General features: G+C 40.8%; 1 protein-coding gene across 4 annotated transcripts in view; it reads left to right on the forward strand.

Annotated features, from left to right (window-relative positions):
* LOC143038520 (uncharacterized) overlaps positions 1–25,514 on the forward strand; it is a 143,629-nt gene extending 118,115 nt beyond the window's left edge. For all 4 annotated transcript variants that reach the window (XM_076207808.1, XM_076207806.1, XM_076207807.1 and 1 more), the window contains 6 exons: positions 3,342–3,500; positions 8,373–8,506; positions 9,830–9,937; positions 20,113–20,312; positions 20,431–20,535; positions 23,673–25,514. In XM_076207808.1, coding sequence (XP_076063923.1) covers positions 3,342–3,500; positions 8,373–8,506; positions 9,830–9,937; positions 20,113–20,312; positions 20,431–20,535; positions 23,673–23,979 — 1,013 coding nt within the window. In that variant the 3' untranslated portion in view covers positions 23,980–25,514. The remainder of the gene's footprint in view (positions 1–3,341; positions 3,501–8,372; positions 8,507–9,829; positions 9,938–20,112; positions 20,313–20,430; positions 20,536–23,672) is intronic.
* Positions 25,515–26,191: the final 677 nt, after the last annotated feature.

Genomic DNA, 26,191 nt, shown 5'->3' on the forward strand with positions numbered 1-26,191 from the left:
TGGGGGGGAGGTGTATGTGTGAATGATGTTTTGACGCAGCCCAAAGGGGTTTCTTATGCCTTTAACTTTGGATACCTCTCTTGTAAAGGAAAAAAGCTATTGGTATATATATGTAGACTTTTTTTTATCCCCCTGATAATTGATGGGTTTTGAAAATGAGCAGCATGGAGATGAATCTCTCATCTGTCTCTCTTGCAGGACCACAACAGGTAAGTTCATTGTTCCACGCACAGACATTGATTCAACAAAATATGTATATCAGGTTAAGTGGATGGGGCACTTGATATCTGAGAATATACCTTCGTTAGAATTAACCAGATCATTTGTAAGAATGTCATCAGGTTAGTAAGACTAATTGGATCTTGCATTGCATATTACCATCTTGTATTATGGGCACAGTTTCATCTTTTATCATTATATGAAAATGTTCTCCTCCTCCTCTGTGTATATTTACCTAGTTGTACCTAGTTGTATTATACAGGAAAGGAGCTATGCTCGTGGTGACCCTTCTTTGTATTTTTCAGTATCAATTTTTTTCTTAAAATCTTGAATAGTGTTTGCACACACTATTTCTTTATCTAAATTAGTCTAGGTATGCACTGTGTGGGAAGTTTTTTCTCTCTCTCAGATCTCTTCTTTAGTTATCCTTTTTGAGTCTCTTTTCATATCCTCTTGTTTTTACATTCTCCCATTTTAGTAAATCATTCCTATCAAGAATTTCCATTCCTTTCATGATTCTATAGAGAGTAGATCTCCTCTTTCTCTCCTCTGCTCCAGTGTTGGTAATTCCAGTTTGGATAATCTTTGTTCGTATGTTAATTTGGAAAGACCTGGTGCCAACTTTGTTGTTGCTCTTTGTATTCTAATTTCTTTATATTCTTTTTAGTACTGGGTGTCTATAGTGTTGCTGCATACTCCAGTTTTGGTCTTATTAGTGTAACTAATATTTTTTTAATCATTTCCTCATCCAAGTAGTCAAAGGCCATTTTCATTGACCTTAATAGGTTGAAGGTTTCTCTGACTATTTTATTGATATGTTTGTCCGGTGACATGTCTTTGCTGGTTATTACTCAGAGGTCTCTTTCCGAGTTCACTTTTTTTGACTTCACCAACTTTATAATTTTTTGATATTCTGTTTTTACTTTTTCCAAACTCCATTATACTACATTTCTTGATACTGAAGTTCATTTCCCACTTTTGAGTCCATTTCCAGATTTTGTCCAGATCTAACTGTAATGATTCACAATCCTCTGTTCTTACATACATATACCAAGGCTTTTTCCCCCTTACAAGGGAGGTAGCCAAAAAGGAAAAGGCATAAAATCATTCCCACCCATTCCATCCCTGAATACACTCCACACCCCTCCACCCTCCCTCTCATCTTAGCACCTCCTGGATGACGGGTCATCCCTGCACCTTGTCCACTGCCCTGGGTCAGAAACAGTGTTGCAAGACACAGCACATCGAGAGCAAGGCCGGTTCATTAAATCGGCGACCCCCCCTGCATAAAAGGAGAAGACGGGGAGAAATCCCTTCGGGTTGCATCAAAATTTGCTCATGCATACTACTACCTCACCCCCCATCCCCCCACCCATTCCACCTCATGCATCACAACATCATCCATATACAACCATTCTCCATTCACCCCTCTCTTCTGTCCTCTCCCGTCCTTCCTCAACAGACATTCCCCTCTTCCCCAAAGCCCCCTTCATGTTCACTCCCTCCACATCTGCCTTCCATACCTCTTTTACTAGTCTTTCTTCACTCATTCTTTCCATGTGTCCAAACCATCCTAATACTCTTTCATCAACCCTATCTCCCAACCCCCTTTCCACACCTGTTCTCTTCCTCATCTCCTCATTTCTCATCCTATCCAGCCTAGTAACCCCAATCATACTTCTCAGACACCTCATCTCAAACACATTCAAACTCCTCTCTTCCTCTCTTATGTTCCATGTTTCTGCCCCATACAGAGCTGTTGGCACAATCACTCCTTCATATAGTCTCCTCTTAGCATCCATTCCCAAATGTCTATTCCTCATTACACTCTTTAATCCACCAAGGCATTTACTCGCTTCTCTCAATCTACATTCTACCTCCACCTTCACTCCACCTTTCCCTGCCACATTTGCACCCAAGTATCTAAAGCTATCCACTTCCTCCAGTCGCTCTCCCTTAATGCTCACTTCCAGTCTACTGCCACTTTCACCCCTTGTACATCTCATCACCTTACCTTTACCCACATTTATCTTTAGCTTTCTTCTATCACACACTCTCCCAAACTCTGTCACTAACTTCCTCAATCCCTCCTCCAATCCTGCCACAAGCGCAGTGTCGTCCGCAAACAACAGCTGGCTCACCTCCCACTTTTCTCCATTTTCTTTAACCATCTCCAATCCCTGACCCACTACCCTTGCATTTACCTCTCGCACTACCCCATCCATGTATAAGTTGAACAGCCAGGGTGACATAATGCATCCTTGACGAAGTTCCACCTTTACCTCAAACCACTCACTCTCTCCATTTCTAATCCTGACACAAGCTCTACTACCCTCATAAAAACTCTTGACAGCTCCTAGAAGCTTTCCTCCTATCCCGTATATCCGCAAAACCTCCCACAGTGCCTTTCTGTCTACCCTGTCGTAAGCCTTTTCCAGATCCATAAAGGCCCAAAAAACATCCTTCCCCCTTTCCTATAGCTTTCTCACATATCTGTCTTACCACAAAAATCTGATCTACACAACCTCTACCCGTCCTAAATCCACACTGTTCCTCACCAATTACTCCGCTGTTCCTCTCCTAATCCTCTGTTCTTACTTTAGTATTTTTGCATCATGTGCGAAAAGAAATTCATATAACACTTCTCCTTCATCCATATCATTTATATATATGGCAAACATGATTGGAGCCAGTATCGAACCTTGCGGGACACCACATATCAATTCTTCCCATTTCGAGTATTTATCTCTAATTACTACCCTCATTTTTCTCCCAGTCAGGAAGTCTTCCATCCATTCCAATAATTTTCCTCTGATGCCACCTATTGATTCTATTTTTCTTATTAGTTTCTTGTGTGGTACCTTATCAAATGCTTTTTGTAGGTCTGAATAGGCACAGTCTGCCCATCTATCCCTCTCTTGTATTATTTCTATTAGTCTCAAGTAGAAGCAGATCAGGTTTGCTGTACATGATCTTCCTTGTCTAAATCCAAATTGATTTGGATTCAGTATAGTGTGTGTCTCTTTCTCAGTCTCTCTCTCAAGCCATTAATATTTGTACTGTATAATTGAAATTTCTATTTTTCTATGGTATGATGTAAAATGTTATTGTGTTCATTGCAGACATAGATGAAATGGTACCAGAACCTGAAGACTCAAGTACGATCAGTCCAACACTGATTGGTTTTCTTGTAACAGGCATTGTTTTGGCCATTGCTTTGGCATGCTACCTTCAGCGCCGTAAGACAACCCGTGAACCTTTTCATAACAGTTACTCTAGAGGTAAGACACCTTAATATACAGGGGGCTCCAAAATTATATGTCACTTTATGACATTTTATATCTTAACTATTGAGGATATCAAAACTCGATTTATATATCCTGAAAGATTATGATTTAAAGTTTCTGTACAAAAAATATGAATACAAAAGTGCAGGAAATTAATTAGTTTTTTTTTTCTAAAGGTTTTCAATTTGTGCGCCTTGAGGAACACTGCATACATCCAAACGATAATCCATTTCTTGCCAAATGGGACCAAGCATAGCATTGCCGATGGTTGCCAAGACTTCTGTTATTCAAGCCTTCAGGTCATCCATTTCTCTGGGAAGGGAAGATACATACACCAAGCCTTTCAAATACCCCTAGAGGAAGAAGTTGCATGGAGTAAGATCTAGAGACCTAGGGGCCATTGCAGGAGCACATGATCATGCACTTTTGTATTCATATTTCTTGTACAGAAACTTGAAATTATAAGCTTTCAGGGTATATAAATAGAGTTTTAATATCAATATTTATTAAGGTATAAGATGTTGTAATATGATGTATACCGTACTTTTGGAACACCTTGTACATACCAAAATCATAGTGTCATCTATCCCTTGTTGTAATATGACGTATACTTTTGGAACACCTTGTACATACCAAAATCATAGTGTCATCTATCCCTTTTACAAAGGATTACAAAGGAGGAGCATGCTGACAGGAGACCTTTTGGTCCATAACTAAGTTGGATGCAAAAAAAAAAAAAAATTAATAATGATAAATTAAAATTTATAATGATATGAATAATACATACATACATACATATACCAAGGCTTTTTCCCCCTTACTAGGGAGGTAGCCAAAAAGGAAAAGGCATAAAATCATTTCCACCCATTCCATCCCTGAAAACACTCCACACCCCTCCACCCTCCCTCCCATCTTAGCACCTCCTAGATGACGGGTCATCCCTGCACTCTGTCCACTGCCCTGGGTCAGAAGTAGTGTCGCAAGACACAGCACATCCACAGCAAGGCTGCTTCATTAAATCGGCGACCCCCCCTCTCCATCCCCCCATATAAAGGAGAGGACGGGGAGAAATCCCTTCGGGCTGCATCAAAATTTTCCTCACACACACTACCTCACCCCCCATCCCCCGTCCATTCCACCTCATGCATCACAACATCTTCCATATACAACCATTCTCCATTCACCCCTCTCTTCTGTCCTCTCCCGTCCTTCCTCAACAGACATTCCCCTCTTCCCCAAAGCCCCCTTCACCCCATCCATCCATCTCATCCTAGGACGTCCCCTCATGTTCACTCCCTCCATATATGCCTTCCATACCTCCTTTACTAGTCTTTCTTCACTCATTCTTTCCATGTGTCCAAACTATCCTAATACTCTTTCATCAACCCTATCTCCCAACTCCCTTTCCACCCCTGTTCTCCTCCTCACCTTCTCATTTCTCACTCTATATAGCCTAGTAACCCCCATCATACTTCTCAGACACCTCATCTCAAACACATTCAAGCTCCTTCTCTCTTCCTCTCTTATGTTCCATGTTTCTGCTCCATACAGTGCTGTTGGCACAATGAATAATGATAAAATAAATAGGTAAAGTTCAATAATAAACAGGTAAATAGTATATAATAGTAAATTGACAGATATGTAATGCATACATATACCAAAGGCTTTTTCCCCCATACAAGGGAGGTAACCAGAAAACAAAGGCATAGAAACTGCTCTCACACATTCCATCCCCAACACACTTCACTCCCCTCTACCCTCTTCCCTCCTTCTTATCTTGGCACCTCCTGGATGATGGCTGCTTCATTAAATTGGCGACCCCCCTCCCTGTCCCCTCATACAGAAAAGAAGACTGGGAGAAATCCCTTCAGGCTGTGTCAAGTTATTTCTCACACATACTCCCTCACCCCCCATCCCCCACCCACTCCCCTTATGCATCGCAGCATCATCAATACACAACCATTCTCCATTCATCCATCCATCTCACCCTAGGTTGCTCCCTCATGTTCACTTCTTCCTCCTCTGCCTTCGTTCCATTTGTCCAAACCATCCCAATACTCTTTCATCAACCCTATCTCCCAACTCCCTTTCCACCCCCGTTCTCCTCCTCACCTCATTTCTCACTCTAGACTGTGGTGCGGCCACCACCCAGCACTTCTAAGCTACCAGAAGAGGCTGGATGACCACATTGTGAACAGCTGCCCAGGATGTAACACTTCACCCCATACCATACAACACATAATGGAAGACTGCATTATACACAATCATGCACGCAAACAACACAACATACACTCTATAAAGGATTTGTGGGAAAACCCAGTTTCGGCTGTGGCATTCCTTGGGGAGACGGGACTGCCCGGATAGACAGTCTAGGGAATGACAACAACAACAACAACAGCTGGCTTATCTCCCACTTTTCTCCATTTTCTTTAACCATCTCTAATCCCTGACCCACTATCCTTGCATTTACCTCTTGCACCACCCCATCCATGTATAAATTAAACAGCCAGGGCAACATAACACATCCCTGATGAAGTCCCACCTTTACCTCAAACCACTCACTCTCTCCATTTCTAATCCTAACACACGCTCTACTACTCTTGTAAAAACTCTTGACTGCTCTTAACAGCTTTCTTTCTATCCCATATATCTGCAATACCTCCCACAGTGCCTTCCTTTTTACCGTCATAAACCTTTTCCAAATCCATAAAAGCCCAAAAAACACCCTTAACTTTTCCTATAGCTTTCTCAAGTATGTCGTACCACTAAAATCTGATCTACGTAACCCCTATCTGTCCTAAACCCACACTGTTCCTAACCAATTACTCCCTCTGTTCCTCTCCTAATCTTCTCAATCAAGACCATCCCATAAGCCTTCCCAACTACACTTAACAAGCTGATCCCTCTGAACTACTACACTTGCACTTGTCCCCTTTTCCCTTGTAAAGTGGAACTGTACAGGCACTCCTCCAATTCTCTGGCACTCCACCTTCTCAACAAGATAAGTAATAATAAATAATAATCAAGGAAATAATAAAAAACAAACAGACATAATAGCAAAACAAACAATATAAGATAAATGGCAGGCATTACGGCTTCTTGCTTAGGTGTTTATCTAAATGAATCTTAAGGCTTCGAACTGAGCTACAGTGCACTGCTTCTGTAGGAAGTTTATTCCATTCATTAACTACATCATCCCTGCACCCTGCCCACCGCCCTGGGTCAGAAGCAGTGTCACAAGACACAGCACATCCACAGCAAGGCCGCTTCCTTGCTGTGGATGTGCGGCGGTGGGCAGGGTGCAGGGATGACCCGTCATCCAGGAGGTGCTCAGATGAGAGGGAGGGTGGGAGGGGTGTGGAGTGTATGTAGGGATGAAATAGGTGCGAGTGTTTTTATGCCTTCCCCTTTTTGGCTACCTCCCTTGTAAGGGGGAAAAAGCCTTGGTATATGTATGTATGTATTAACTACATGGTTGGCAAAGTTGTTTCTACCCACTTCCAAGTTAAATCTATTTCCTGACAGTTTGAGACCATTATTTCTTTTCAGCTTCTCATTCAGTGTGATTTTTTTTTCATTTTTGATGTCCATTCCCTTTATAATCTTAAAGACCTTGATCAAGTCACCTCTGAGTCTATGCTTTTTAGGGAAAACCAATTCATATGTTTTAGTCAATTTTTGTATGATTTATTTTTTATATTTGGAATCAGTTTTGTGGCTCACCATTGTACTTTTTCCAATCTGTTAATGTCATTAATGAGATTCGGTGACCATACAGAAACATCTTGTTCCAAATGTGGAGTGGTCATGTCAAAGTACAATTTATTTATTTATATATATATTTATTATTATTATTGAGGGCACAGGTTTCTAGTTAGAGTAACACAGATGCAATAGTAGACAACACTATTTTGTATTGGTCAGTTAAGAAGTACATACATATGTATTAAAAGCCTTTTCTCCATATAAGGGGAGTGGCCAAGCTGAAGAATAGACCCACACACCCATCCCACACCCATCCAAAACTCATCCATGAGTACATTAGTTGTACTTCCCACCATAGCTCCTCATGTATTAAGGGTCATCCCTGTCCCTACCACAATGCTTGGGTCAGAGGTAATGCAGCAAGAACCAGTGTCCCCATAGCAGGGCCTGACACCCTGAGCTGATTTGTTCTTCCCACTTCATTATATGGTAACTCCCTCTCCCCCCTCATCCATATGAGAAATATACAGAGCATACATGAAATTCTTTAAGGCTGCATCATTTTCTCATCCCTTTACAACCCCTCTCCAATCACTCCAATTTTATGCACTCCTTGTTATTTGTCCAGATTTACTTCTACCTTCTTCCTCTCACATACCCTCCCAAACTCAGCCTCTGCCTCAGTCTGTCCTTGGACTTGGGTAAAAGTAGTGTCTTCTGCAAATAATCACTGGCTCATCATCTACTTCCTTCCTCATTCACCAACTCTAAACCCCTGCTTAGCTCTCCTGCATTAACCTTGCTCACTATTATTACACAGCCCTGACACAACACCCCCTTTAACTCAAACCACTCATTCTCACCTTTACACAAAATTTATTTCCCATGTAAAAACTTTTGACCACCCACAACAGACATCTCCCATACATTTCCCTCCCCCAAATATCTGCAACACATCCCATAACTTTTCTGTTATGCACCCCTAAATTCATGACAGTCCAAAACTCATTCTTACCCGTTAGCAAAATGTGCATACATTGTACCATAATTTTTTTATCTACTCATCCTCTTCCTTTTCTAAAGCTATACTGAAATAGTAATAGTACTGGTCTAATAATTCAGGCCCCTTTGTAATTCATATCAAATATATACTTGTTACAGTTTTCAAGGGGAATCTGTTGAGTGATATACAGCTGGTATTGCTAGTGTGGACCCGTGTAGGACCAGGAGGGGAACATTTAGACCCTATTATGAAGGCCTTCAGGGAAATTCTTACATCATATGCACATTGTAAGGTAAGTTGTCTATATATATATTTAGTCATGAACATGAATTGGAAGCTCACTGGTTGAGTGGGTTAAGGTGTCGTTACTTGCTGTGTAAGTTAAGGTGATGGTGGTTCGAGCCCTGCCACGGACAAGTGGAACTAAGGGCATGGTTCATTAAATTCCATGTTACAAAGTCCTTTGTTAGGGGCACCATCCTAGCCTCCTGATATGGGGAGTTGTGATAGTTAATAGTCCTCACTCCTGTCCTCACCTCTTTTCTGGCCATCCTATGACCTTACTGACCCACAAGTGGTCCCATGGGACACACTCACATGACCCAGCCACATGACTCACCCCAGAGCTTTCTTGAGGCCCATAGGTGGGACAAAGCCTCCTTGAGGAAACATGTGCAGTACCAGCATTGGCCAGTGATAACTAGCCTGCACCTCAACCAGCCACATGATGATGAACACTGGATCATTGAGGAATGCATACCCTCTTTCTTTTTGAATCACCAGCATCAGAACATTTTGCCTCAGACTTCCCACACATCACACTTGACCTGACACCAATTAGGAGCATGGGTCATGACCTACCTGTGTATACAAAGGCTGGACAAACGCTGAAGGTGTAGATTGCCTTGGAGCATCATATGTGAACCTGGCTTGCTGCTCCTTGCTTTCTCACCTCTTCCCCCCCTCCCCCACAAGCAAACCAAGTTTGGACATAACTTGAAACTCACAGTCATCACCTCCTTCACCATCCCCTCCCCACTTGGCCACAGAATCAAACTGCCCTAGATGCAACCACTATACATAGGACACTTAACATCACATCTGAGAATGCTTCACACTAGCAACCCCAGACAACACAGTATCTCTTAAAAGAAACTCCAAGTAAGGATGGAGCCTTTATTAGTATGATGTTTCACTTCAGTTTTTTCAAGTACATAGTTGTGGCACACATATCTGGAAATAAATAAAAAGATCCCGGGGGGGGTGGTTGGGGCCAAGGAAAGGAGGATAGGGAGCAAGGTTAAGGAGGATAGGGAGCAGTGTTTCTTCCTAATTATCTTACAAACAAGTTGTATAGCAACCATAACACCAAAACACTGCATACATCACTCCATTCTTCTCACAGGATCTGTGATGACCACAGGCTGTGGTTATTCAGTCATGGAACTTCAGGAACAGTTGTTATTACAAGGTTGATGCATAGGGTAGGGAAATAGGAGGAGGTATAAGAATATAATCCAGAAAATTTTCATGTGACTCCTTTTGATGGACATTCCATTCTTCATACATGTTCTTATGGTGCTTAGTGGTTGTTTAATTTTCTATCATCCCATAGGTTTATGACTACCTGGACATTTCATCACTTCCTGAAGACCAGCAGTACCAGCTCTTTCTCAATAACACTGCCTGGGTTGATCACATTTTATCCCATCATAACATTAAGGTAGGTGGTTTTTTTTGTTTTTTTTATATGCACAAAGGGAAAGGTAGTTGCAGTGGGAAGTGCTAAGAAAATGACAGTGCTGAAGAAAATGGAGGAGAAATAAGGAAAGATGAGGTGAAAGCAGTTATTAAAATCATGAGAGCAGGTAAGGCACTTTGTGTTAGATGGGTGTCATGTGGAGTGTCAAAAAACTAGGTACAATCATGGTGGACTGGCTGGTGAGGTTGTTTAATGTTTGTTTAAAAGTGGGTAGAGTGCCAGAGGGCTGAAGGAGTGCCTGTATGGTCCTCTTTACAAGGGAAAAGGGGACAAGTGTTGAGATGCAACTTAAAAAAAAAAAAAAAATGACCCAAAAAACCATGAATATTTTCATTTTTTTTATATATTTTGTTTTAAAATAACTCCGCAAGGAAAAAAAACATTACAATAATTTTTCTATGTTAGAATATCTGTAAGAGGCCAGTAGTGTACGAATGGAAATGAGCTAGGGCATTAGAATAATTCAGACTCGACGCCTGCTCGAGGGCGATGTTATGTCTATGTGAGGGCGACGTTTTGTCTATGTAAACACACCGATGGTGGTGACTGTTTTATATTCGATTATGTAATCAAACTCTGTAAGCGCAGGTTACCTTCGTTTGACTAATGCTGAGGTAAACAATTTTTGCTAGTGGCATTGTAATGGCTTTCCGGATTGGTGCAAGGTGGAGAAGGAGGAAAAAACTATTGGTGCATGAATTCAAAGTCACGCCCATAAGGAGTGACATTTACTTCAGAAGTCACCGGAGATTGGATTAGAAAAATGAGCGACGTCAGACGAAAGTAGCTTAGCGTAAGATACGGGATCTCGAGGGAGAAGATATAGAGACGTTCTAGAGAGAGGATATAGAGACGTTCTAGAGAGAAGATATAGAGAGGAGGTGTCGAGAGAGGATCAAGAGACGATGTAGAGACGAGAGAAAAGAGATCCCGAGTGTAAGCAGAAGGTGAAATTACAGTGAAAGAAGAAAGAAAATTCACCACCCTTTTATTAACCCAAAGGACGAGAGAACTAGGCACGGGGCCTAGAAAATAGTGAGACTACAGGAAAAGAAGGCAAGGGGCCTTGAGACGAGTGATATTACAAGTCAAATTTAAGTGACAGTGGTGACAAGGGGGAGGTGAAAATATCAAATAAATCAGTATACCGTATTTTTCGGACCATAAGGCGCTTCGTACCATAAGGCGCACCCATAATTTGCTATTCCCCGTCCTTACATAAGGCGCACCTGACCATAAGGCGCAGCTGGTCTTGTCATCAGATAATCATGCATATGTGAGTGCATTCAGAACTGAACATTTTCATTGTTGAATGAGAAAAATCAGTTGGGATTTAGCAAAATTACAAAAATAAATGATATATATATTTTTTTTGGTCAGTGAAATCAGACCACCTCCATAGACGGTCTGCCCTGCCAATACCCCTAAAAAACAACATAAACACGTTACGGGAATTGTGGAGAATAAAACCAACATTAGCAGTTTTATTCCTGGAATTCTCTACTCACTTAAAAACACAAGATTACAAATGAAGGTAAATTTTTAGTTTCGACCATGGGCGCAATGTAGCAATAGAAAATTAATTATTAATTTCGTAAATTATAATGTATCAACTTAATATGCAGTTTTGTGAGCGGAAATAAAAACAAAAAAGGTACTAAAACACATTTCATAAGTAACGAAGTCTTGTTGGACGAATGGTACGCCATGTTTGTTACCTGCAAATTGAATGTCATCTGGCTCGTCCTAGTTGTCGTCATCGTGAGAGACGTTGGCGGGCTTTTCAACCACTCACTCAGCTTGAGGAGTATACAAAGTTCCTATGCTACCGAATTCATTCATTAGTATATTTGCTTGTAGCAAGGTATTTTTTATTTTATTTTCCGCCCACAAAATTATATATTACGTTGATACATTTTAATTTACAAAATTATTATTTAATTTTCTATTGCTATATTGCGCCCATGGTCGAAACTAAAAAAATACCAAAATGACTACAGTCTGAGTGGAGCGAGACTAGACCAACGCAAAATGGCCGTCTGTGTTGTGGACGCTATCATGTCATAGCCATGATAGTGTGAATGAATGTGGTGACATGGACTCGAAAACTGTCGAAGTTTTCACAATTTTCTTGTCAAGATACATGCATCTTGGTTACTTGGGTGTAACTTTTGCTAGGCCTATGCACTGTCGCTGTCGGCAGGCTAGCTACGAAACGTGTGAAAATAGTACATTACTGTCCGAGGCTTTTTTTTTTTTTTTTTCAATGAAGCCACACATGAGGCGCACCACCCAATTTTGGCCGATTTTAAGGATTTTGCCCACGCCTCATAAAAACTCATAAAAAACAAGATTTTTTTTATAGAAGAAAACAAAAGTTTTTTTTTTTTTTTTTTTTTTTTTTTTTTTTTTTTTTTTTTTCCATCACAAGACAAGTGTGAGTGAGTGTAATAGTTTCAGAGGTACCAGTTTGTTGAGTGTAGTTGGGAAGGCTTAAGGAAGGGTTTTGATTGAGAGGATTAGGATATGAATAGTGTGAGTTTCAGAGGTATCAGTTTATTGAGTGTAGTTGGGAAGGCTTAAGGAAGGGTTTTTATTGAGAGGATTAGGAGAGGAACAGAGGGAGTGATTGGTGAAGAACAGTGAGTTTTGGACAGATAGTTGTGTGGATCAGATTTTTGTGGTAAGGCAGATATGTGAGAAAGCTTTAGGAAAAGATAAGGATGCTTTTTGGGCCTTTATGGATCTGGAAAAGGCTTATGACAGGGTAGACAGGAAGACACTGTGGGAGGTATTGCAGATATATAGGATAGGAGAAAAGCTGTTAAGAGCAGTTAGGAGTTTTTATGAGAGTAGTAGAGTTTGGGTTAGAATTAGAAATTAGGAGACCGAATGGTTTGAGTTAAAAGTGGGACTTTATCAGGGATGTGTTATGTCACCTTGGCTGTTCAATCTATACATTAATGGGGTGGTGTGAGAGGTTAATGCAAAGGTTGGAGATTGGAGATGCTTAAAGAAAATGGAGAAAAATGGGAGATAAGCCAGTTGTTTGCTGATGACACTGCACATGTGGCATTATCAGAGGAAGAATCAAGGAAGTTAGTGACAGAGTTTGGGAAGGTTTGCAAAAGAAGGAAGTTGAAGATAAATGTGGGTAAAAGTGAGGTGATGAGATGTACAACGGGAGAGGGTGGCCGCAGACTGGAAGTGAGTATTAATGGAGAGAGACTGGAGGAAATGGATAGCTTTGGATATTTGGGTATGAATGTGGCAGGAAAGGAAGGAGTGGTGGAGGTAGAATGTAGATTGAGAGAAGCAAGTAAATGCCTTGGAGGATTAAAAAATGTAACGAGAAATAGATATTGGGGAATGGATGCTAAGACGAGATTGTATTTACCTAGTTGTATTTTGCGGGAAGGGGAGCTATGCATGTGGTGTCCCGCCATTGTATCTTGCAGTGTCTAGTTTGCTTTTAAACTCATGAATGGTTTTTGCGCATACTATTTCATTATCCAGTTTGTTCCAATTGTCCAAAACTCTATGTAGAAAACTGTTTTTCTTCACATTTCTCTTCTATAGCTATGTTTTTTTATTTTCTTTCCATGTCCTCTTGTGTTCCTCTTGTCCCAGTTAAGTAAGTCCTCTCTATCAAGTATCTCTGTGCCTTTCATGATTCTGTAGATGGTCAGTAGGTCACCTCTCTCTCTTCTTTGCTCCAGTGTCAGTAACTCCAGTTTAGCCAATCTCTCCTCGTATGATAGGTTTGCAAGTGCAGGTGCCATTTTTGTAGCTGCTCTTTGGATTCTTTCTATTTTCTTTATATTCCTTTTGGTACTGGGTGACCACAATGTTGCCGCATATTCTAGTCTAGGCCTTATCAATGTAACCAAAACTTTTTTATCATATCTTCATCCAAGTATGTAAATGCCACTTTTATTGATCTTAGCAAGTTGTAAGTCTCCCCAACAATTTTGTTAATCTGTTTATCATAGGACAAGTCATTCGTGATGATTACTCCCAAATCTTTTTCAGATCCTACTTTCTTTACTTCCTTGGTTCCAATTGTATATTTTCCTGATATTTTGTTTTTGCTTTTTCCAAACTCCATTATGCTACACTTCTTAGTATTGAAGTCCACTTCCCATCTCTGACTCCAGTTCCATACCCTATTCAGGTCTTCTTGCAGTGCTTCACAGTCCTTATCAGTTTCTACTTTCCTTAACAGTTTGGCATCGTAAGCAAAGAAGCTCATGTAACAGTTCACGTCCTCATCCATGTCATTCATATAGATAGCAAACATTATTGGTGCCAGTACAGATCCTTGCGGTACTCCACTGATCACCTCTTTCCAATCTGAATATTTTTCTCTGAGCACTATTATCATCTTTCTACCAGTCAGGAAGTCCTCCATCCATTTTAGTAGGTTCCCTTGTATTCCTCCTATGTGTTCCAGTTTTTTTTTTTGTAATTTTCTGTGTGGTACTTTGTCAAAGGCTTTTTGCAAGTCTAGGAATGCACAATCAGCCCATCCATTTCTTTCTTGCACTATGTCTATTAGCCTTGAGTAGAAGCATATTAAGTTTGTGGTGCATGATCTTCCTTGTCTGAACCCGAATTGTCTTGGGTTTAATATGTTGTCTTCCAGATGTTTTACCCATCTATTCTTGATGATTTTCTCACAAATTTTGGCTATAGTGCTTTTTAGTGATACTGGCCTATAGTTGGTGGGTTCTTCCTTGTTTCCTCCTTTATATATTGGTACAATGTTAGCATTTTTCCAGTCATTAGGTGTCTATCCTTCTTTGAGTGAGCTATTTATTATGATGTGTATTTTGTCCGTTAGTTCTTCTTTGCATTCCTTTAGAATCCAATTTGCAATACCATCCAGGCCATGTGATTTTCTGACGTCCAGTTTTGATAGATGTTCTGATATTTCTTTTTGTGATGTTGTAAACTCACTCATGTGGGGAGATTGCTTGTTATTATCTATGTCCCAATTTTGTATTTTCTCTCTGGTGAAGACAGATTTAAAGTGGTTGTTCATGACTTCGGCCATCTCTAATTCTTCTGTGTATTCTATATTTCTTTGGCATAGTTTCACCATTTCCTGTTTGGTTTTAAGTTTACCATTCACATGCTGATAGAATAGCTTGAGTTGATCTTTGCATTCATCTATAATATCCTTCTCATGGTTCCTTTTTTCCTTTCTTCTTACATTAACATACTCATTTCTATAATTTATATAAATTTGCCATTTGCTTTGTTTTTTGTCCTTTCTCCACCTTTTCCAAGCTTTGTCCCTTCTGTCTTTTGCCTCACTGCATCTTTTGTTGAACCAACATTTAATGTACTCTCTCGCTTTTGTCTTGGTACATGCCTGTTTACCCCTTCATTGTAATTATCCATCAATATATTCCATTTCTCTTCCACTGTTGTCTCTTCCATATAGAAATTTTCCCAGTTTGCATTCCTGAAGAATGTCTTTAGTTTTGCAAAGTCTGTTTTGTTGTACATCAATCTTCCTTTCCTATGCTTTTTGTTCCTCTCCATGTCTATTTCTTCCTTTAGTACAGTTTCGATGAGTACATGGTCACTCTTTCCAATTGGTGTCTTGTAATGGACTCTGTCCACTAATTCAGGTTCTGTTGTAAACATTAAATCTAGTTTCGATGGCTCTTCATTGTTTCTTTACCTTGTGTTTTCACAGACCCATTGAGTCATTGTGTACTCCATGGTCATGTCTAGCAGTACATTGCCCACAAGTCATCTCCTCCTCGCACTGTCATGTTGTCCCAACAAATTTCTTTGCAATTGAAGTCCCCCATAATTACCAGATTACCCTTACCCATTAGTATCTCATTTAGTGATTTTCTTGTATCTTCTAGCATTTTTGTATGTTCGTTCTCTTTCCAAGCATTCGTTTTTGGAGGCACATAGGTCACCACAAACTTTCTACTTTTCACATTCTTGCCTTTGACTTTTATCATGATCAGTTCAACATTACCTTTGCCCTCTGCAATTTTTGTCACGTTTAGGTCTTTCTTGGCCAAGAGCATGATTCCCCCTCCCTGTTTCTTGTCCCTGTTTTTTATCCAGTAATTGTAGACCTTGTCCAATAACAATGAATGGTATGAAAGAGGGATTGTGCTGATAGCACTGTATGGGGCAGAAACATGGGACATAACAGTGGAAGAGTTTAAGGAGGAGAGCGGGGATGGAAAGGGAGTTGGGAGATATGTTGATAAAAGAATATTGAGATGGTTTGGACATATGGAAAGAATGGGTGAAGAAAGATTGGTAAAAGAGGTATGGAAGGCAGAGGTTGATGTAGTAAACATGAGGGGGTTACCAAGGATGAGATGGATGGGGTAAAAGGGGTATTGGGAAAGAGTAGAATGTCTGTTGAGGAAGGAAGAGAGAAAACAGAAGTAGGGGTGAGTGGAGAATGGTTGTGTATAGATTATGATGCAATGCATGGGAGTGGGTGGGGGATGGGGTGGTGAGAGAGTATGTGTGAATGATATTTTGATGCAGCCTGAAGGGATATCTCCCTATCTTCTCTTTTTCTGCATGAGGGGATGGAGAGGGGGGTTGCCAATTAAATGAAGTGGCCTTGCTATGGATGTGCTGTGTTGCTACATTGCCTCTGACCCAGGGCAGTGGGTGAGATGCAGGGATGATCAGTTATCCAGGAGGAGCCAAGAAAAAGAGAAAGGGAGGGTTGGTGAATGGGAGTGGAGTGGGTGGGAGAGGATTTATGCCTTTTAACCCATTCGATACGACAACGCCTACATTGGCGTCATGAGGAACAAGTGGGTATATGAGGATGCCGGTGTCGTCGTCTTGATTATATTTATTTTGTAGTCGTAGCTGAGTGACCCCATATTCTGTGAACTGGCCTGATCATATTTTCTGTGGTTATTAACATTCAGAGTGAAAGAAAACGAGTAATACAGCTGTTACTTTACATTTTTGTTACTGATCTTGGTACGTTTATCTTCATGTTGATTTTCATTCTTAGTTCCTTCATGTGTGGGCCAAAGGACATGTGTAAATAAAAAAATAAAACCTAGGATTTTAAGGATTTTATCCAGTCAAAGAGGTTTTTCTGTTGGATGTTTGATTCATGGTGGTCAGGGACAAACAGTGTTACTAATAATTTCTGAAGAGAAGCTGCCATTGTGATTTATTATACCCATTGTTCCAGTTCTAGGTATTTGTGGGTGTTTGTGATAGTTTTGTAGTTACTGTGTTGAGGTTATCAAGTCATCTGCATAGGGGGATGGGGTGGAGTGATATTTTGACACAGCCCAAAGGGATTTTGCCCCATCTTTAATTTCTTCATGAGAGAAAGGAGAGGGGAAGTCACTGTGCAAGTGAAGTGGCTTTGCTATGGATATGCTGTGTCTTACTGCATTGCATCTGACTTGGGCTGTGGGAAGGAGACAAGAGTGACCCTTCATCCACAAGGAGCTCAGATGAGAGGGAAGGAAGAGTAATGGATGGGAGTGTAGTGGGTGGGAGTTGGTGTCTGCCTTTGACTTGGCTACCTCCCTTACAAGGGGAAAAGAAGCCCTTAGTATATAGATAGATTTGTGAAAGTGAACTTTGACGTGATGCTCTGGATTGTGGGGAGGTCACTCATGAAAAGGAGGACTCCATTGTACTGCCCTGGGTCAGAAGCTGTGTCGCAACACACAGCACTTCCACAGCAAAGCTTCTTCATTAAATCAGTGACCCCCTATTCCCATCCCCTCATGCAGAAAAGGAGAAGATGGGGAGAAATCCCTTCGAGCTGTGTCATTTTATTTTTCACACATACTCCCTCTCCCCCCATAACCCATCCATTTCCATGCATCACAGCATCATCCATACACAACCATTCTCGATTCACCCCTATCTTCTGTCCTCTCCCATCCTTCCTCAACAAACATTCCCCTCTTTCCCAATGCTCCTTTTACCCCATCCATCCATCTCATCCTAGGTCACCCCCTCATGTTCGCTCCCTCTACCTCTGTCTTCCACACCTCTTTTACTTATTTTTCTTCACTCATTCTTTCCATGTGTCCAAACCATCCCAATACTCTTTCATCAACCCTATCTCCCAACTCCTTTTCCACCCCCATTCTCCTCCTCACCTTGTTTCTCACTCTATCCAGCTTCATAATCCCTATCATACTTCTCAGGCATCTCATCTCAAACACATTCAAACACCTCTCTTCCTCTCTTGTGTTCCATGTTTCTGCCCATACAGTGCTGTCAGTACAATCATTCCTTCATACAGTCTCCTCGTAGTATCTATTCCCAAATGTCTATTTCTCATTACACTTTTTAATCCACCAAGGCACTTGTTTCTCTCAATCTACATTCTACCTCCACCTCAACTCCTCCCTTTTCTGCCATATTTGCACCCAAGTATCTAAATCTGTCCACTTCCTCCAGTCTCTCTCCCTTAATACTCACTTCCAGTCTGCTGCCACTTTCTCCCCTTGTACATCTCATCACCTTACTTTTACCCACATTTATCTTCAACTTCCTTCTTTTGCAAACCTTCCCAAACTCTGTCACAAAATTCCTCAATCCCTTGTCTGATCCTGCTACAAGTGCAGTGTTGTCAGCAAACAACAGCTGGCTTATCTCCCACTATTCTCCATTTTCTTTAAGCATCTCCAATCCCCAACCCACTACCTTTGCATTTACCTCTCACACCACCCCATCCATGAATAGAGTGAACAGCCAGAGTGACATAACACATCCCTGAAGAAGTCCCACCTTTACCTCAAACCACTCCCTCTCCATTTCTAATCCTAACACAAGCTCTACTACTCTTTTAAAAATTCTTGACTGCTCTTAAATGCTTTCCTCCTATTCCATATATCTGCAATACCTCCCATAGTGCCTTCCTGTTTACCCTGTCATAAAGCCTTTTCCAAAACCATAAAAGCCCAAAAAATATCCTTACCTTTTCCTATAGCTTTCTCACATATCTGTCTTACTACAAAAATGTGATCTACACTACCCTTACCTGTCTGAAACCCATACTGTTCCTCACCAATTACTCCCTCTGTTCCTCTCCTAATCCTATCAATCAAGAACCTCCCATAAGCCTTCCCAACTACACTTAACAAGTTGATCCCTCTGAAACTACTACACTCACACTTGACTTGTCCCCTTTCCCCTTGTAAAGTGGAATTATACAGGCGCTCCTCCAATCCTCTGGCACTCTACCCTCTTTTAAACAAATGTTAGATAACCTCACCAACCAGTCCACCATCACTGTACCTCCATTTTTCAATTATTCTGCATGATATCCATCCAACTCAGGTACCTTGCCTGTTCATATCATCTTAACAATTGCCTTCACTTCATCTTTCCTTATTTTTCCTCCATTTTCCTCACTCATCATGGTCATTTTCTTAGCGCTTCCCACTCCAACTACCTTTCCCTCCTTATCCTCCTTCACATTTAGCAACTCCCTAAAATATTCAGCCCATCTTCCTCTTACTGTCTTTTCTTCAACTATCATCTCTCCATTTGCACCCTTTGCCTTTTCTTCTCTACTTGATTCGCCTCCTCTTCCTCTCTTAATTTCTTTCCAAAACATCTTTTTATTACTTTCAAAATTTTCTGTCATACTCTTACCCCATTTCACATCTGCTCTCCTCTTTGCCTCCTTTACCTTTTGCTTTACTTCTCTTCTGTTTTCTTTCTACCTCTTATATGATTCTGTCATCCTATTTTGTAACCAATCTGTTAAAGCTCGCTTCTTCTCTTCTACAACCTTCTTTGCTTCCTCATCCCAACATTCACTACCCTTTTTTTTATTTCCTCCCATCCTCCTTGTTCCACACACCATATTTGCACTCCTTGTGACCCCCTCCTTGAACCATCCCCATTCCTCCACTCCTAGTTCTATTCTATCTTTATCTCCCTCCCACTCCTCTCTCAGCTTTTTCTTGTACTCTTTCTCCTTTTCTTTCTGATTTAAGCAGTTCACTTTAAGCAACTCCCCACCATCTGTCCTTTTCCTCTTTCTCCATCTATCCTCCACTCTCAACTTACCCTCCACCAAAAAATTATCTATGTCATACTTCAGAAATACTCTCTAAATCAATGTACTATCTCTTTTTTTGCAGATTATATTAGTGGGAACAGAGGGAGCTCGTAGAAGTCAAGTTCTGTCGACCAGCTTATGCAGAGCATCAGAAAGATTAGTACAGAATGATGAATTGGCATCTGTTGATCCATTAGACATTACCCTTTTTCCCTACATCTTGCGCCAACTTCAAGATCGTCCTGGTCTTTCTTCCAATTATTCCAGAATCTTCCATGTTAGGTATGTTATAGTTACAGTTAGTGAATTTAGTTGCACAGATCACTTATTACATGGTTATATTGTAAAAATATGTTTGTGATCCACTCCCCCAAACTTTGATGTTTCCCATTGTCAATAGATTTGCAGACATAACAGGAGAAGAAGGGGAGCTGGATGGCGTGGTGACGTGGGCTCGCTACAAAATGCCTCAACATATACGTCAACTGACATTACATTTACATGGGTAAGTTGGGCCTTTGTTATATTTACTTTTGTGGCCTTCCTTGAGTATGGATTGCAATAATCCCAATAATCAACATAAGGTTGCATACTTAGGGGACCAGTGATGGGTTCCTACTTGTGGTGGTCATGCAAAATGGAGAACAATCTCTTGCTCCCCTTTTTCAAAACCTGGCAACTTCCCCACCATCTGGAGGTGCATCCTCAAGTAGGCTGACACATAGCTTCTGTATATGTATGTGTGTGTAGAATAGAAATATAAGAGGGAAGAAACCTATTGGTATATATATATGTATATTTACGTAGTATTAACCTAGTTGTAAGAGAGGGTAGAGTGCCAGAGGGCTGGAGGAGTGCCTGTATAGTTCCACTTTACAAGGGAAAAGGGGACAAGTGTGAGTGTAGTAGTTTCAGAGGGATTAGCTTGTTAAGTGTAGTCGGGAAGGCTTATGGAAGGGTCTTGATTGAGAGGATTAGGATAGGAAGAGAGTAATTGGTGAGGAAAGTGTGGGTTTAGGACAGGTAGAAGTTGCATAGATCAGATTTTTGTGTTAAGACAGATATGTGAGAAAGCTAGGTAAAGGTAAGGAAGTTTTTTGGGTTTTTATAGACTTGGAAAAGACATACGATAGGGTAGACAGGAAAGCACTATGGGAGGTATTGCAGATATATGGGTTAGGAGGAAAGCTTCTAGGAGCTGTCAAGAGTTTTTACAAGAGTAGTATAGCATGTGTTAGGATTAGAAATGGAGAGAGTGAGTGGTTTGAGATAAAGGTGGGACTTCAATAGGGATGTGTTATGTCACCCTGGCCGTTCAATTTATAAATGGATGGGGAGTTGCAAGAGGTAAATGCAAGGGTGGTGGGTCAGGGATTGGAGATGGTTAAAGAAAATGGAGAAAAGTGGGAGATAAGCCAGCTGTTGTTTGCAGATGACACTGCACTTGTAGGAGGATCAGAGGAGGGATTGAGGAAGTTAGTGACAGAGTTTGGGAAAGTGTGTCAAAGAAGGAAGTTGAAGATAAATGTGGGTAAAAGTAAGGTGATGAGATGTACCAGGGGTGAAAGTGGCAGCAGACTGGAAGTGAGTATTAAGGGAGAGACTGGAGGAAGTGGATAGCTTTAGATACTTGGGTGCAAATGTGGCAGGAAAGGGAGGAGTTGAGGTGGAGGTAGAATGTAGATTGAGAGATGTGAGTAAATGCCTTGGTGGATTAAAAAGTGTAATGAAAAAAAGAAATTTGGGAATGGATGCTAAGAGGAGATTGTATGAAGGAGAGATTGTGCTGACAGCACTGTATGGGCAGAAACATGGAACATAAGAGAGGAAGAGAGAGAGTTTAAATGTGTTTGAGATGAGGCTGGATAGAGTGAGAAATGAGGAGGTGAGGAGGAGAACAGGGGGTGGAAAGGGAGTTAGGAGATAGGGTTGATGAACGAATATTGGGATGGTTTGGACACATGGAAAGAATGAGTGAAGAAAGACTAGTAAAAGAGGTGTGGAAAGAGTGAACATGAGGGGCGACCTAGGATGAGATAGATGGATGGGGTAAAAGGGGCTTTGGGGAAGAGGGGAATGTCTGTTGAGGAAGGACAGGAGAGGACAGAAGTCAGTGGTGAATGGAGAATGGTTGTATATGGATGATGTGATCCATGAGGTGGAATGGGTGGGTTATGGGGGGTGAAGGAGTATGTGTGAGAAAATTTGATGCAGCCTGAAGTGATTTCTCCCCATCTCCTTTTCTGAATGAGGGGACAGAGAGGGGGTCACCGATTTAATGAAGCAGCCTTGCTGTGGATGTGCTGTGTCTTGCGACACTGCTTCTGACCCAGGGCAGTGGACAAAATGCAGGGATGACCCATCATCCAGGAGGTGCGAAGATAAGAAGGAGGGAAGAGGGTGGAGAGGAGTGGATGGTGATGGAGTGGGTGGGAGTGGTTTTGTGCCTTTGTTTTGGCTACCTCCCATATAAGGGGGGAAAAAGCCTTTGATATATGTATGTATAAGGGAGGTAGCCAAAAAACAAAGACATAAAATCCACTCCCACCCATTCCTTCCCCATATACTCCACTTCCACTCACCTCCTCCCTCCCTGTTATCTTGGCTCCTCCTGGATGACAGGTCATCCCTCCATCTCACCCACTGCCCTGGGTCAGAAGCAATGCAGCAAGATCACTTCATTTAATCAGCTAAACCCCACCTCCTCTCTGTCCTCTCATGCAGAAAAAGAAAAGATGGGGAGAAATCCATTCAGGCTGCATCAAAATATCATTCAAACATACTCCCTCCCCCCATCCCTACCCACTCCCATGCATCACAGCATCATCCATACACAACTATTCTCCACTCACCCCTATCTTCTTTCTTTTCCTCTCCTTCCTCAACAGATATTCCCCTCTTTCCCAGTGCCTGTTTTACCCATCCATCTGTCTTATCCTTGGTCACCCCCTCATGTTCACTCCTTCCACCTCTGCCTTCCACACCTCTTTTACTAATCTTTCTTCACCCATTCTTTCCATGTCTTCAAACCATCCCAATATACTTATTCATCAACCTTATCTCCCAACCCACTTTCCACCCCCGCTCTCCTCCTTACCTCCTCATTTTTCACTTTATCCAACCTAGTAACCCCTCCCCGGCTGCACGTTATTGTGGGGTTAAAAGCTGCTCAGTAGTATGCAGCTGATACTTTAGGGTCTATATGGAGTGCCCCTACAGACCAGAGTTACACATTATTTTGTGATAGAGGAAATTTCTTTATAGAGAAACGATACTTTGTGATAATGCAACTGTCCCTCAGTTATGCTGTCCCCCAACTCCTAATACTGTCCTGTCCCACATCTATGAATGGTCATTTCATTTTTCTCCAAACACTATGGTTAGGGGGGAAAATACTGCCACTGAGTTCCCACTTGAGTCGTAAAAGGCAACTAAAATGGGACAAGGATAGGACTAGGCAACCTACTCTCTGTAGCTCCAAAGGGGACATTCCTAAAAATAACAAAGCCATATATATTTATATTATATATATATTCATCCTTCATCTAAAATCTGTGAACTAACCAACTTAAGTGAATTGATATATGAAGTGTTTGACCCAAGCTTATATGACCTATAGAACTAATAAATTTTTATCTCCAGTCTTACAGAAGAAATGGCAGTCAGCTTCAGTGAACCAAGTGCGGAGATGATCAGAAACCTCTCAGAAGCCTTAGCAGCTTATCCTCCTAACATATCTTCAGACAGTTGTGCATCCTCAAGTGCATCAAACAAATTAAATGGGGTATCTGCAAGTAACAGTACAAAAGAACCCATGAGTGAGGTTGAACTTGCTTTGCTTGAAGTACTTGAAGTGAAAAGAGATGAAGTAGCAGAGAAGAGCGAGTTAGCAGAGGAGTGTAGCAGCATTGCCTCAGACACCTCTTCACCAGGGATGCAAGTCACCTAATGGCAATAATGTGGGTGTGTAGTGCATTAGCTTGAAACACTTGTGCAATAAAAGCATTATTATTGTGAGACTTGATGATCTTGTTGATAGGAAGAGGTTCGTCAAGTCTTACTGTTACATGTAAATAAGCTGGCCTGTGTGTATCATGGCAATTTCTTCAGATGTGAAGACCGTGCAGTCTTTATTTTGTAAAGATCTTGAGCAGTAGTGTATATGGGCCATATGCTCTTTGCTAAATGTTGCTGCCCATGTAAGATAAAAACTGGATAGCACAGACTGCATCAGAAATCCATAGACATGAAGATAGACAAGGAAATTGTGTTTTGCCGAGGAACTGCACAATATAGATTGTGTATTCATAGGCACATGATGGAAAGGCAGTTTATTTCTGCCTGTTTGGTGTGTGCCAACCATTTCTTCAGTTCTCCTGGAGATTAACTGATGCATGTTTATTACTGTGCCAGTTGTACTGACTGAGCTTAAACTAAAGTGCATACCAATGAGTGTTCCATTATAACAACATGGAGCTTATCTGTGAACTGGGCACAGGTTCAGAGACGAATGAAAGGAATGCCAGGAAATGTGCAATTGTGAATCTTCTTAAGGGTAGAAGACCACTTAAAGGCAGAGTAGTGACCAATAGTAAGACTCATAGTGTGATGAGGAAACAGACAGACCATCTTTGGTGAAAGAGCTGCAACACTAACATAACCAAACTGACATATACAATCATGGTCAAAAGTCTATGCTTTTCACTTTGTAAAAGTAACCTTTTTTGAAAATCGATTATTTTTCACTCCAAGAAAATACCTTACAGTGCTGTGGAGGTACTGTGTCTCGCTGCATTGCCTTTAACCTGAGCAGTGTGGCAGGAGACCGGAATGATGCTTTATATATGAGGTGCTGTGATGGGATCGGCATTCAGTGGGTTTTGATGAGGTATGTGTGTGTATGCTTTGACATAGCCACCACCTTTATCATGGGGAAAGAGCCTTTGTTATGTATATAAAGTAAAAACTGAAGAAAAATACAATAAATACCCTGAAGCAGAAGTTACATTTGCAAAGTGAAAAACATAAGGGGATTCAAGATATAAGTGCAATTACACCTGTGGAATATTATCATTTAAGAATGTGAATGAATCCTCTTATGGCACCAGTAATTCAGTGTTCAGAAGAAATAAGAAGACTCACCATGGTTGAGAAGCAATTTTTTTTCTTTTTCTTTTTTCTTACAATATGGGATATTATTTTGTTGCCCAATATACCTTTGTATCATTCAAGAACTATAATGTTACTTTAATTAAATTTAAGGTTTGAATATTTTTCTGACAAAATCTGGATGGAATGCTTTCCTTCACTTAAAGAATTTGCACTGCCTTGGGTGACCTATAGGTTAAGATTTTGATCTGCTTAACTGATGATTAGGAAACTTTAAATTGTTAAAAAAAATTATGTTTTTCAACATTCCTTTGCCAAGGAAGTGATAATGAATAATGATATTAAATATTTATGTAATTAAACTTACATTTTTGACATGGTAATGAATTATCATATGTGTATTCATGAATTTGCTCAATATTTAAAGCCTCGCTGCATTATTGATCCTGAACCTATGGTTAAGAAAGAAAATGGATGGTTACAAAGAGTCTGGTAGCTAAATATGGCATTCTTAAGTGATAGAAAATGCACATTGAGAGACAAAATTAAATTGTCATATTTGTACATAATTTACATTTTTACATACTTATTTCATTTTTATTATATATATATATATATATAAAATATACATACAGTCACTATCCGAGTTACGACCGCCTGTACTTACAACCACGTCTAGCAGATGCCTATTATGCATTTACTATATATGTCTGGCAGCACAGCACGTAAGATAGTTGTGGCAGCCCGGCATCACGTATGACAGTTATGGCAGAGATGGAAAAGTTGCTATACACGTGGTTGGAAGATAATAGGCAAAGAAATGTGAAAGTGATGTTGCAAGCCATGCAAAGTAAGGCTACAAGTTAATTTCGCATGTTGAAAGAATGTGCAAGTGAAGAATACACTTCACATGAATTCATAGCAAGTACTGGGTAGTTTCATCACTTTCAAGAGCGTTACCAGGTTCACCATGTGTTGTTGAAAGATGAGGCTCAGTGATGTGCCTGCAGCTAAGGCATTTGTGGAAGAGTTTGATAAATGAATTAAGGATG

This window comes from Oratosquilla oratoria, chromosome 24 (genome assembly GCF_046742065.1).
Source record: "Oratosquilla oratoria isolate Oo_2021 chromosome 24, ASM4674206v1, whole genome shotgun sequence".
NCBI classification, from domain to species: Eukaryota; Metazoa; Arthropoda; class Malacostraca; order Stomatopoda; family Squillidae; genus Oratosquilla; species Oratosquilla oratoria.